This window comes from Lygodium microphyllum, chromosome 2 (assembly GCF_053477565.2).
Source record: "Lygodium microphyllum isolate KBCC chromosome 2, Lygodium_microphyllum_v1.1.10, whole genome shotgun sequence".
NCBI classification, from domain to species: domain Eukaryota; kingdom Viridiplantae; phylum Streptophyta; class Polypodiopsida; order Schizaeales; family Lygodiaceae; genus Lygodium; species Lygodium microphyllum.
The window spans coordinates 102,323,364-102,336,932 of record NC_141136.1 but is presented as its reverse complement, the minus strand read 5'-3'; the positions used below and the strand labels follow the sequence as shown (position 1 = coordinate 102,336,932).

The following is a 13,569-nucleotide window of genomic DNA, read 5'->3' as shown; positions in this document are numbered from 1 at the left end:
CAGGCCACGTAGATGAGGAGTGCCATACTAAGAACTAGGGTCTTTCAGCTAAGAATTCACAAGCGACTATGATTGCACTCAGTGACTGTGATTTACACATACTACTAGCGCTCAGGCCACATAGATGAGGAGTGCCATACTAAGAACTAGGGTCTTTCAGCTACGAATTCACAAGCGACTGTGATTGCACTCAGTGGCGGTACTCCCCTTGGACAATTGAAAGGAGATATCTCTAGGTAGTTGCTTCTGAGAATTGCTCATGCTCCTAGTGCAACAACCACCTTAGTGACATATCGCTAGACATTGTAGGGGGTAAAGACACATGTGCCTACGCCACCCATGTATTGCTACACTAATAGTACCTACACACGTGTACATTGGAGGTAGCGGACACCCATCACTATCACTCTTGAGAAACCCTTCACCCGCAGTTTGCATTTCTGCGTTTTGTGTTTCGGGTCTGCGTTTAGGGTTTGCAGCCCCAAAAAGGGGTGCTATCCTAGACTAACTGTGCCTATTTATAGGCCACTCTCTCATTCATTCCTTACGGCTGATTCATTCAGTCCGTCACCTCTTCTCTTTAACCTCTCCACTACCCTCGCACCCCTTAAGAAGGACATTGCGGTTCATGGTTCGTGGCTGTCTTCATCATCTTCCTTGTGCTACGGCACCCTTGTTCCCTTGTATCACATTCACTCCATGATTCAGAACTTCATCATTCCATTCATCAGAGTTTCTTCTCTCTTCTCTTCTCTTCTCCATGTTTGCCGAGTTCACTCCGTGTTCCTCCCCGCAAACCTGTTGGAGCGCGCGGGTAGCGGAAGCGTGAAGATTTGCAGCAGAGGAAGTGAGCAGGTGAGTGAGAGTGAGAGTAAGAGTGACGAACTGATTTGGGTGTACCAACAATGTGTTGGTACACAAAGAATAAAATGTATTTATACTTAGGGCCCGTAAGGGTGCATGCACATATACAACATAATACACGTGTAAAATACATGGAGGTGAATAAAGGACCTTTACATCCCAACAACCTCCCACTTAAAGGTCCGGAGTGAACCTTTAACCAACTCCCACTAGTCGTATGCAATGCTCATGCTGAGCCTTGCCTAGACTTTTAGTGAGAATATCTGCAGGGTTGTCCTGTGTTTTGATCTTGGTCAATGTGATTAGACCATCCTCCAGAATCTGTCTGATAAAGTGATATCGCACATCAATATGCTTTGTGCGTGAATGATACATGGCATTTTTAGCCAGATACACAGCACTCTGGCTATCACATCCCAACACTGGAGTACTCATAGACATGCCGAGATCCTGTGCGAGTCTGCTCAACCATATAGCTTCCTTAGAAGCTACAGTAGCTGATATGTATTCAGCTTCAGTAGTACTCAGTGCTACAATGTTTTGCAACTTGGAGCACCAAGAGACGGCCCCTCCAACAACTGTAAAGACATACCCGCTAGTGGACCTGTGAGTGTCTAAGTCACGTGCCATGTCTGCATTACAATAACCCTGCAGAATAAGTGCACCCTGCCCATAGCAAATACACTTTCTTTGTGTACCCTTCAGATATCTAAGAATACACTTGACAGCCTTCCAATGTGGTTTGCCAGGATTTGACATAAACCTGCTGACAACTCCCACTGCATGAGCAATGTCTGGACGAGTAGCCACCATAGCATACATAAGAGAGCCACAAGCTGATGCATAAGGGACTCCCTTCATAGCATTGACTTCCATGTCATCTCTTGGGCTGTTGGCTTTACTAAGCTTAAGGTATGGAGGTAAGGGTACTTCGAGAGGCTTAGCTTCAGCCATGTTAAATCTGTCCAGTACCTTTTCAATGTACTTTTCTTGAGATAAGAACAACAATTTCTGCGTTCTATCCCTACGAATCCTCATGCCCAATATATGCTTTGCATTCCCAAATCTTTCATGGAAAAAGCTGATTTCAGCTGATCTTTGAGAGCATTCAAGCTAGTCTTTTTCGTCCTAGCTAGCAACATATCATCCACATACAAAACAAGTATGATAGGGCTGCCATCTGTATCCTTTTTTCATATACAAACAATGATCTGCATGGCTGCGCGTAAACCCATGAGAGAGCATAAAAGTGTCAAACTTTTTGTACCACTGCCGTGGTGCTTGTTTCAGCCCATATAAGCTGCGTTTTAGTTTACACACCAACTGCTCTTTTCCCGGAACTACAAAACCCTCGGGCTGTTTCATGTAGATCTCCTCATCAATGTCACCATGCAGAAAAGCTGTTTTCACATCCATTTGGTACAGCTCTAAATCCAATACAGCAGTGAGAGCAAAAAGCACACGTAGTGTGGTCATCTTCACGACAGGTGAGAAGACCTCCTGGAAGTCAATCCCTTCCTTCTGTGCATACCCTTTGGCAACCATCTTGCCTTGTACTTGGGTTTCCCATCAACTGTCTTTACTTTGTAAGCCCATTTGTTTGGAAGAGGCTTTCTTCCTTTGGGCAACGACACAAGATCCCAAGTATCATTAGCATACAGAGATTTAATCTCTTCCTGCATAGCTAGTTCCCACTTATTGCTGAATTTGCATGACTTAGCCTCTTTATATGTCAGAGGCTCACCCTCATCAGTAAGCATCACATAATGCAAAGAAGGGTCATACCTATGTGGCTGCCTTCTTAGGCCTGTAGACCTGCGTACCCAATGATCTACATTCTCAGGAATCGGATCTACATCTGGAGGCATGTTATTTTCAGCATTTATTGGCTGCTGTAAGCCATTTTCAGCATGCTGTTCATGCTGTACAGCACCTTCATTTTCATTTCCAGCACCTGCATTTTCATAATCAGCAAGTCTAACTTGCTGTCCATGACCTCCCTGTGCTTCTATTTGCTGTCCATCATCATCTGGCTCAAAGATAACCGGCTGATCATCAGTTTCAGCCTGTGGTACAGCACCATGAGGCTCATCATTTGAAGTAATAGGTGGCTGCGAATTCTGAAATTTGACCTTTTTCATGTCTTTATTAGAGGCTAAAGTACTTTTCAGCAACTTTGCCTCATTAAACACAACATTTTGGCTGCGAACAATTTTCTTGGACTGAGGTAGCCACACTCTATAGCCAAATTCACCCTCATCACCATAGCCCATGAAAATGCCTTTGGTGGATTTCGGGTCAAGTTTATTCCTCAGCTCATCTCTAACATGCACAAAAGCATCACAGCCAAATATTCGTAAATGGTCATATGAGGCCGGTTTGCCAGACCAAACCTCCTCAGGGATGCCATTATTTAAGAACCTGTTTGGAGAGCGGTTGCAAATGTGAACCGCGGTTTTAAGTGCCTCTCCCCAAAATTCATGAGGGAGATTAGCAGTGGACAGCATGCACCGCACTCTCTCACATAGAGTCCTATTGTATCTTTCAGCCACACCATTTGAAGAAGGGCTGTAAGGGGCTGTAAGCTCCCTCTTGATCCCATGCAAGTCACAAAAGGACTTAAATTCATTAGACGTGAACTCACCCCCATTATCAGTTCTCAAGCATTTCAACTTTCTACCTGTCTGAGTGGTCACGAATGCATAAAAAGTTTTAAAAACAGCAAACACTTCACTTTTCTTTTTCGACAAATAAACCCAAATCTTCCTGGAATAATCATCAATAAAAGAGGCAAAGTATGTAGCACCACCCAACGATTTCAAAGGCATGCTACATACATCAGAATGTACTAAGTCCAATACATTTGACTTACGGGAGACACCAGAGTAAAAGGAATTTTTCATTTGCTTTCCAAACTAACAGTCATTACAAAAATCATGTTTAGAGCCTTTTCCATCAACCCTCTTCAAAGAGGTAAGGACATCAAGACCTTTTTGGCTCATATGGCCTAATCTCTTATGCCATAACTCCAAATGACAGCCAATTTCAGCAACTGCAAGAAACTTGCCATTCAAAGCTTTACAGTGCAGACAATACAGAGTGCCCTTCTTGGTTCCTTTAGCAATCAGCATGGAACCCCTTTTTAATTTCCACAAACCACCACCAAACAGTGTGGTGTAACCATGCAAGTCAAGCTGTCCAACAGATAGTAAACTCTTCTTGATGCCAAGCACATATCTGACATCTTTCAACACAAGTTCTTGCCCATTATCCAAAGACAAATGTATGGTGCCAATCCCATCAATGCTGCAAGCATGATTATTTCCAAGGTAAACCTTGCCATAACAGCCTGCATCAAAAGTAGCAAAACACTCCAAGCATGGAGTCACATGGAAAGAGGCACCAGAGTCTACAATCCAAGTCTGAGTGACACCATCATCAACTGACAAAAGTGCATCAATCACATCAGCCTTGGTGATCTGCATTTCCTGCATGTGACATACAAGGGCATCATAATCCACTGCACATAATACATCAGCCTCTGCATTTGAGAGCTCCTCTATGACAACAATGGAGGCCACATTGGCCTTTTTCTTGCCTTTACCTGCCTCAGATGCATCTGTCTTTTTCTCTTTCTTCTTTTTGTCTCCTGCATTCTTCTTTCTCTCTTGTTCCTTCTTGTAATACCTGCAATCAGGCTTCTTGTGGCCCTTCCGACCACACTGATAGCATGTAACATCACTCTTTTCTTTTCCTTTGCTCTTGCTCCTGCTTCTCTGTCCAGCATTTGCATTTTTCTTTTCAGCCCTGCCTCTAACATTATAAGCTGAGTTGCTGCCTTCTCCACTAGACTTACGTCTAATTTCTTCATTCAAGATCGAACCCCTCACACCATCATATGTGAGATTGGGGTTATTACTGAGAGAAACAACCAAAGTCTCCCAAGAGTCAGGCAATGTCAGGATCAAAAAGATCGCCCTCAACTTATCATCAAAATCCAAACTTGCATCCTTGAGCTGATTTAAAATGCCAGTAAAAGCACTCAAGTGCTCAGCTGCAGGCTTGGACTCATCCAGCCGCATATTCACCAACTTGCGCATTAAATGCACCTGATTAACAGGTGTGGTGATCTCATAGGTAGTTTTCAACTTCTCCCATATTGCATGACCAGTGTCTAAACCCTTGATGTCTGCCAAAATGTCATCAGTGACACCCATCTTTATATAAGCCACAGCCCTTTTATTGACTTTGGCCCAATCCGCCTCAGACATTTGTGCGGGTTTATCCATTTGCAAAGCATCCTCACAATCCTTTAAGAACAGTATGCCCTGCATACGATCTTTCCAAAGATCAAAGCCCTGACCATCAAATCGCTTGATTTCCATCAAACTTTTAATGTCAGAACTGGAAGAAGTTGCAGCCATTTTATCACAAGTACAAGTGTAAAAGCACTGAACTGCAAGGGCACAAGCTAAATCAGCAAATACACTGCTGTTCTTGCATAACCAGCAATAATCCTTTGCTGTTTTGACATAAACCAGCCACTACATAGGCAAATAATGCAGAAATTTATCAAATTCTGCACAAAATCCCAAATTTCCGAGTCCAAATGTGCACAAATGTCAGCCAAACTGACTCAGCTGAGCAAAATTACATCAATACATGAAAAGCCCCAATTTTTCTTGGTCCAATGCCAAGAAATTTTACTCGGATGAGCAAAATTTCAACAAATTTGGAAAAATCCCCAAATTAATTGAGGTCAATGCGCACAATGTCTGCAATTTCTGACACAGATGTCTCTGTCAAGCATAAACAGCATCAAATTTGGGAAAAGCCCCAAATTTCCAGGTTCAAATTTGCCCAAATCTGAGAGCTGTGCTTGCGCGCGCGAACTCCCGTCAGTGGCAAAGGGGCTGCTTGTAGTAAACCTTAGAAAGATTTTAAAAATTTCTAGAAGAAAAATGTGTCTAATCTGTAGCCGTTGACCTTGCGCCTGCCCGTCAGTCCGTCGCCTGATGCCACGCAGCCTATCGCTGGCTGTCGCCTGGTCAGCGTGAGCTGTCGCCTGACGATTTTGACCTGCCGCCTGCACGAAAACTGTTGCCCCAGCTGTCGCTTCAGTTTCGTGACCTGCCGCCTGCAAGGAAACTGTCGCCTGTACTCCTGTGAGCTGTCGCCTGCAGTCGCCTGGTCAGGCACGACCTGTGTGAGCCCGTTGGTCAGAACACGACCACTCCTGTGAGCTGCCAGGTCCAAAACGACCTGTGTATTTCGCACGAGCGAACACTGAAGATGTCTCGCACGGACTCCGAGGAGCGCGAGCACCTTAACTGTTGCTCTGATACCAGTTGTTGGAGCGCGCGGGTAGCGGAAGCGTGAAGATTTGCAGTAGAGGAAGTGAGTAGGTGAGTGAGAGTGAGAGTAAGAGTGACGAACTGATTTGGGTGTACCAACAATGTGTTGGTACACAAAGAATAAAATGTATTTATACTTAGGGCCCGTAAGGGTGCATTCACATGTACAACATAATACACATGTAAAATACACGGAGGTGAATAAAGGACCTTTACATCCCAACAAAACCTTGTTGTCTCGCTGGTACGTCGTCTTTTGACATGGTATCAGAGCTATATCTACTCACCTAGCAACAAAGATCCTTCACTCCAGTGAAGGCAAAAACTGGTGGCAGGTTCGGCATCCACTTCTCTTTTTCTTCCGCTGCATCAAAATCTCATTTTTGTACATTTCAGGTGTTTCAACTTGCTACTCACACCCCGTTCATGGAGGACATCTCAACCGAAGCTGTCCATTGCTGTCTCCATCAGTTGGCGCTTGATTACCAGCCCTCTTCACGTAGTTTGGAGCTGATTCCAGTTAGGCGATTGCTGTTCCTATGCAAACCTGTTGCTGTACAGCCTGCCACATCATCACAGTCCTGTTGCCTGCGTTTTTAGTCTTTCTCTCTCATGTGGTCTACGTTTTTAGTCTTTCTCTCTCCTGCAGGCTGTCTTGCTTGCGTTTTTAGTCTTTCTCTCTCCTCATTTCCGTTTTTCTACTAGCTACAACCTCTTACTGCTGGTCGCATGCCTCTCCCACTGGTAGCTCACTTCCAACCCTTCCATTGCCCTCCCACCCCTTGAGATGAACATTGCGGTTGGTGGTTTATGGTGGCTGACCTCTTCCTTCTTCAGCAAGGCACACTGATATCCATGGCTTCTTTACCAATAGATTGCCCTTCTACAGGGTGTTCCTACTGCGGCACGAATGGTCATCCCACCGAAGATTGTCGACATCGATCTTTGCTCCACGCCCCCCCGAAGTATATGCGTCTTCCACCAGGCACTCCTTGTGCCACCTCTCCTTTCTGGGCCACAGAGATTGTTCTACATCGGCTATCAGAGTACTATACTCAAGGCAATAAGACACATCCAATGCGCACTAAGTCCTTTCGAGCACATGGAGGATCGATTGGCGCCACAACCTCCTAGAGATTGTCACAATGCTAGTGGTAGTTTTCTCCCACCTATTTTCGAGTACAGTGACTACCACGGCCGGCGGTTTTGCAGTCCACTCCACCGAGAGATAGTGATTGTTAATACCGTCTCCTTGTCAGTCCGCTCCTTTGAGAGATAGTGGCTGCTCGACTCCTTCCTCTTCTTCGGCTACCCAGTCTGCTCCACTAAGAGATAGCGACTGTTGCCCACCTCTTGCTCATTCTGAGCCCCACCCTCGACTACTCACGTTCGAGAGGCTTTCTCTAGGAGCTCTTCAGCACTCCAGATACCTTCTTCAGCACGACTGGCTATACTTCCTTTGTCATCAGACATTTTGGAGTCCGTGTTTAATGAGTTTTGGCCTTCCCTATCTACTTCAAAGGAGGATGTTATTTATTTGCCCTCAAAGGGGGCATCTACTTCTTCTTCGACTTTAGCAGGGGCCTCTCCACCTCCCACCTCAGAGGGGGAACCTACTCCACATAAAGTTATTCACCCATCCTCTACTTTCTTGAGGTGGTTGTCTTCAACCAGTCATCTCTTCTACTGATACCCACGATCTTCAGGTATCACCTAGATCGGGACCTCAGAGGTTCAGCCACGACTTGGTGACAAGGCCTTTGTATTCCTTCCAGCATGGATGCAAGGAGCTAGTGGCTTCTCTCTAGAGGTTGTGTTTCAGGTTCTCCAGTTCACTCTATCTACTGGTCTTTACTGTAGGTTTTCTTTCCAGTGGAAATCTTGGATCTTAGGGATCCTCTATATCTTCTTCCTCCTCTATATCTTGCCTTGGTCACTTGGTTAGCATGGAGCCAACTCTCGAGATTAAGTACGGGCATATCCTTATGGTTCTTGGCACCACACAAAGTTCGACATTCCTCCTATGCATTGCATGTTTTCATCATCTTTGTATTAGGGCACTTAGACAAGTGAACAATTTCCCCACGAGGGACACTATCCAAGTGGCGCTTGCTGTATGAGCATTCTTCAGCATGTAGCATTGTGTCTCCACCTCACTCTTCTCTTGTTTTCCTTTTTGGGCCTAAGAGGGGGTGTTGAGAAACCCTTCACCCGCAGTTTGCGTTTTTGCGTTTCTGCGTTTTGCGTTTAGGGTTTGCAGCCCCAAAAAGGGGCACCATTCTAGACTGACTGTATCTATTTATAGGTCACTCTCTCATTCATTCCTTACGGCTGATTCATTCAGTTTGTCATCTCTTCTCTCCTGCCTCTCCACTAGTCTTACACCAATTTAGGATGACATTGCGGTTCGTGGTTCATGGCTGTCTTTATCATCTTCCTTGTGCTACGACACCCTTGTTCCCTTGTATCACATTCACTCCATGATTCAGAACTTCATCATTCCATTCATCGGAGTTTCTTCTCTCTTCTCTTCTCTTCTCCATGTTTGCGGAGTTCACTCCGTGTTCCTCCTGCAAATCTTATTGTCTCGCTGGTACGTCATCTTTTGACAATCACTTCATTTATTATTTTTTCAGTGGCATTTGAATAAGGGAGATTAGTCACACATTGTGACTATTGGAGTTCCCAGATCCTGTGTCTCTTGCTCTCATGCTTCTTGCACCATAGCTTTTCTCTTTCACTCTCGAAGTTTCACTTGGGGCTTCGTACCTTCAATTGGTATCAGAGCTGAGATCAAGGTGGCTTCTCTTAAGTTTACTTCAATCTGATTTGAAAAGCTTGAACTAACCTCTGTCATATACTCATTTGTGTGTCTTTGGTTGTGAGGCTTTCTGCCATGTTTCCAAGGACAAGCACAACAAGCTAGATCCTAAGTTTGTAAAATGCATTCAGTTTACTTCAATCCAGATTTGAAAAGCTTCAACTAACCTCCATCATATACTCATTTGTGTGTCTTTGGTTGTGAGGCTTTCTGCCATGTTTCCAAGAACAAGCACAATAAGCTAGATCTTAAGTCTATAAAATGCATCTTTTTCGGTTACGGGAATGTAGGTGAGATGAGCTATCGCCTATTGAGTCCGCAAGCTTGAAAGATCATCTGGAACCACAATGTTATTTTCCATGAGAAAAAAATGCACAAGCAACTTGAGTAAGTCGTTTAGATACGTAGGGTGATATTTCAGGAGAAGCCTACTACTACTGTACCATAGTACCTCGAAATGGCATTTCGGGGCTGTCGAAACCAGACGATTGTTTTGGCCTGAAATGGGAATAAGAAAATGCCGTTTCGGGGCTCTACAAAAAGCTCTCTACCTCCTGCAACTCATTATCCAGCCTACCTCCCTCCCTCCCTTCTCTTGCTCGTCCTTCCCCTCCTCCTTACTTCTTTTCTTCTTTCCTCTTTCTAAGCTTTTCTCCTTCCAAGACTCTTTTTTTTTTCTTCTTTCATTATTCTTATTCTTTATTCTTCTTCCAAGTTCTATCCTTCTCTTCTTCCTTCTCCTCCTCCTTTTTCAATATTCTTCTTAGTTCTTATTATTTATGCACTTTTCAAATTCCAATTTTCCATTACCTAATCATGCTGCCAGATCCATTTTGGAGTGTCACTCCAAATCAAGGGATACAAGAGCTCCGATGGATTGAAGAAGTAGCGGTGCAACTATTATGGATTGGAGAAATCAGCAAGCGTAACATGCGTGAAAGACCACTTAGCGTACGTTCTCAACAAAGACATCAAGCGTTGCATAAATGTGTTCGGCGGAAGTAATGGTAAGTCTCCATCTTTGGTGCTGAAAGCATATGGGTATTGAGCTAAAAGATGATTAATCCTCTTATCCAACACTACATCGGGCTAGTGAAGCATAAATGTCGCAAGAAAAGGCTAGTGGGCCTAGTGGCGCTAGCCAAGTTGGAGATGACAACGGCCTATCAAAAGGAAGTACATCCATATATGTATTGGATCCAAGTGCAAAAAGGATCCCATTGCTATCTTCAAGTGGTGGTGGGAAAGGGGCTTCTTGCATGATGCAAGTGTCCATGCGAGACTTCGTGGATAAGCAATTGTGGAGGCAACTAGAAAACTTGCACGCTTATTTATTCGGTGTGCTATCTCTTTCAATGTAACAACTACATATCATTCGAAGAAGAGAAACAGGTAGTGAGCCGCATAGAGTGTGTGTGGGAAGGCCCATCCACAGATGCATTATGCACATATGAGATTCGAAAGGGAAAAACATCCATAGAGACTCAATTGGAGCCCTTCAAGGAGACATGGGTAATATATGAATGCACAATATAATACGATGCATGGTTGGATATGCATCAAAGAAATGCTTACAATGTTTTGTTGTCTTCATGCAACATGTTCATTAAGGCCATTGATGTCTCTGCCTCAGGTCTTACCATCATAGGAGCTTTCATTTAGGAGCACATGCAACAAGTCATCATGAACATAAGAGTCCAAAATGTGGTGTAGGTAGTAACATGTAATGGAAGCAATTTTGTATCTATGGGACATATGCTTGAGGAGTTTCCTAGCATAGTATGGACTCCATGTGCATCCCATTGTCTTGATTCACTTATTGAAGATATTGGGCAAATAGCTTGGGTGGATAACATTTTCAAGACGGCAATAAGCATGGTAAGATTTGTAAAGAAGGGATTATTTGTCACAAGCGCGTTTCGATCCAATAGCACACTTGTGCTATTGAAGCTCTTTGTCACTAGAAGCTCTTTGTCACTAGATTTGTCTATATGTTTATTGTATTGGAGAGTTTGGACACGGGTCAGCAGACATGGGTTCCAAATTTGATACAAATTATTGTATATTATGAGTGGCTCACATGGAGCGAGAAAGAGTCTCGAAATGCTTTTGCTTTTAGAGACAATATTTTAAATGAGGAAGATGCATTGGTGAAAAGTCTCACTCCTATTTACATTGTAGTGCACATCATTGGTATGAAGGAGAGCACTTTGGGTCTTCTATATAACGAGGCCTTGCTTCACATTCACAATAACTTCTTGCTCCAAGATAAGTAAGTTATTGTTTAACTTTTGCATTTGCATATGTAATTATTTAGTGTTCATTGATTATTGTTTTAACTTCCAAGTTTTTAACTTATTTTATCTATGATTCATTATCCTTCGCTCTCAAGGATTAATGATATTCGTGCAGTGTGGAATGCACAATGGGATTGGTTCCATAAACCAATCCATGTTGTTGCACATATCTTGCATCATCTTTGGCGCAGTGAGGAGCAACACACTCGTAAGGAGTTGGAGAAAGGCTTTATAAAGTACACGAGACATCTCATAGGGTATGATCTAGATATGCTGATGTAAAGAAATATCCTAACACAGAAACACAAACAAAAACCATAGAACAAATCACAGACTAATAAAAAAACATAGTTAGGGTTAGGGTAACTCAGAGACAATGAACACAAAAAAAAAGTAAAAGTGATATGATTGTAGAATATACAATGCTCATGCAGTAAACATACTATGCAGTGAATAAATATTGAACCTCGAAATGTTGTATCTCAAGGATCAGGGCAAGGGTAATGAGTTGGAGAGTGTGTCATACTTTGAACAGATCCCAAATTGCAACAAGGCAACCTCCAGATGTTGAACAACAGTAAATAAACAAGGTTACTTCATTAATTAAGCATGTTTTGGGGCTATTTAAGTAAAGCTAATGCATTTTTAGCTCAATAGCTGAGAAGAGTAGAGGACGATTTACTAGCATTCTGTAATCATTTTCTTCATTTTGACATACCCCCAGCTAGACTTCGAGAGACACAGCTTCAACTGTCTCTTGGCGGGAGAAATACAGCAATTGTGCTTCTACTTTGGTATGAGACTGGTAACGTTTATATTTTGAATCTTGATAATGTAATGCATTATGCAACCTAGGTAACATGTTACAAGTCGTATAATCTATTACTCGCATAAAGGTTGATTCTGCAGTTTGTCTATTAGCCATTGCCAATTATCTAACCTTGATCTTTTAAATTTGAATAGAAACGCATTGCCATTCATGTCCTCTCACAAGATTGTAGTTCAAAGCCTACTAAGAGGAATTAAAGCACGAGGTTACTTTCATACCAAAAAGAGAAACAAGCTCATAACTGCTCAACTGGAGTGTTTAGTGTTTTGCCATTGCAATCTTTAGCTTTTTGAGCAAGCCTCTCTGTCCCTGAGGCTTCACAAGTAAATGATAATGAATAGTATTATTTATAATTAAAATTTTAACCTTGACACTTGACGTTCCTTGAAAGTTGGATTGTAAATTGTGATGTATATGAACATTGAACATGTTGAATCTTCTCTCATATCTTTGTCTTGTTCACCTTTGCAAGTGAATGTTGATAAGATTGATATAGAGAAGGTACATGATATCTCGGAGATACCATAGGAGAAGTAAGATATTTACTCCATGCTCTATGAGGAGCTATCAGCACTAGTACACGAGACGTGTAAAAAGGAGTACTAGAGCCACTAGAGTGAGGGCCACACATGGTGGTGCATCACAGGTAGAGTCGGAGCCAGAGTATAAGGTTGAGCTAGAGACTGCTTCATTATCTTCTCGACCAAGGTCCTTGGATTCATTTTCAAAATTTGACCGAAACTTCGAAACTCTAGTTTTTCAGGTTTTATTTACCCTGTTTTTGAAACTCCCCTATACTATATACTATACAATCAGCTAGACAACCTACAACAGCTATTGCTTCAGTGGCCGAGAATCGTAATGTTTAGATAGGAGGTATAAGCCCCACAACCTGCTTTGCAACACTCTACTAGGGATAGATATCAATCTGAGCAGTTTGCATTCTCTATGGATTATATTATGGTGATAAATGATGGTGAGTCTCCTATCTATAATAAGGCTATGCATAGAGTTGATAGTTACTCTTGGGAGAGAGATATATAATCAACGTTTGATTCTTTGCAAAAAAATGAGACGTGGGATTTGGTTCGTTTGCTTAGTGGAAAGCATGCTTTGCCATGCAAATGGATGTATAAGTTGAAAAGTACCCATATAATCAACGCTTGATTCTCTGTATTTAAAAAAAAAAACGTGAAATTTGGTTCCTTTGCTTAGTGGAAAGCATGCTTTTCTATGCAAGTGGATATATAAGTTGAAAAGTACCCTTGGATACCCTAAGCCAACCTTTAAGGCCTGATTGGTTGCTAATGGTTTTAAGCCAAAGTATGGTATTGACTTCAATGAAGTCTCCTCTCCTGTAGTCAAGATAACAACTCTATGCTTGGTTTTAGCCTTGGTTGCACA

At 42.7% G+C, this 13,569-nt stretch overlaps 1 protein-coding gene across 6 annotated transcripts in view; it reads left to right on the top strand.

Moving 5' to 3' along the window:
* The window catches only part of LOC148040108 (DEAD-box ATP-dependent RNA helicase 26-like), a 108,416-nt gene that overhangs the window by 87,449 nt on the left and 7,398 nt on the right, over positions 1-13,569 (top strand). For 2 of the 6 annotated variants that reach the window (XM_087696735.1, XM_087696746.1), the window contains exon 10: positions 12,061-12,130. The exons of 3 other annotated variants lie outside the window; for them this stretch is intronic. In XM_087696735.1, the coding sequence (XP_087552861.1) occupies positions 12,061-12,130 (70 nt within the window). Of the gene's footprint in view, positions 1-12,060; positions 12,142-13,569 lie in introns of all 6 variants that reach the window. One more of the 6 variants, XM_087696742.1, reaches the window with a different exon arrangement.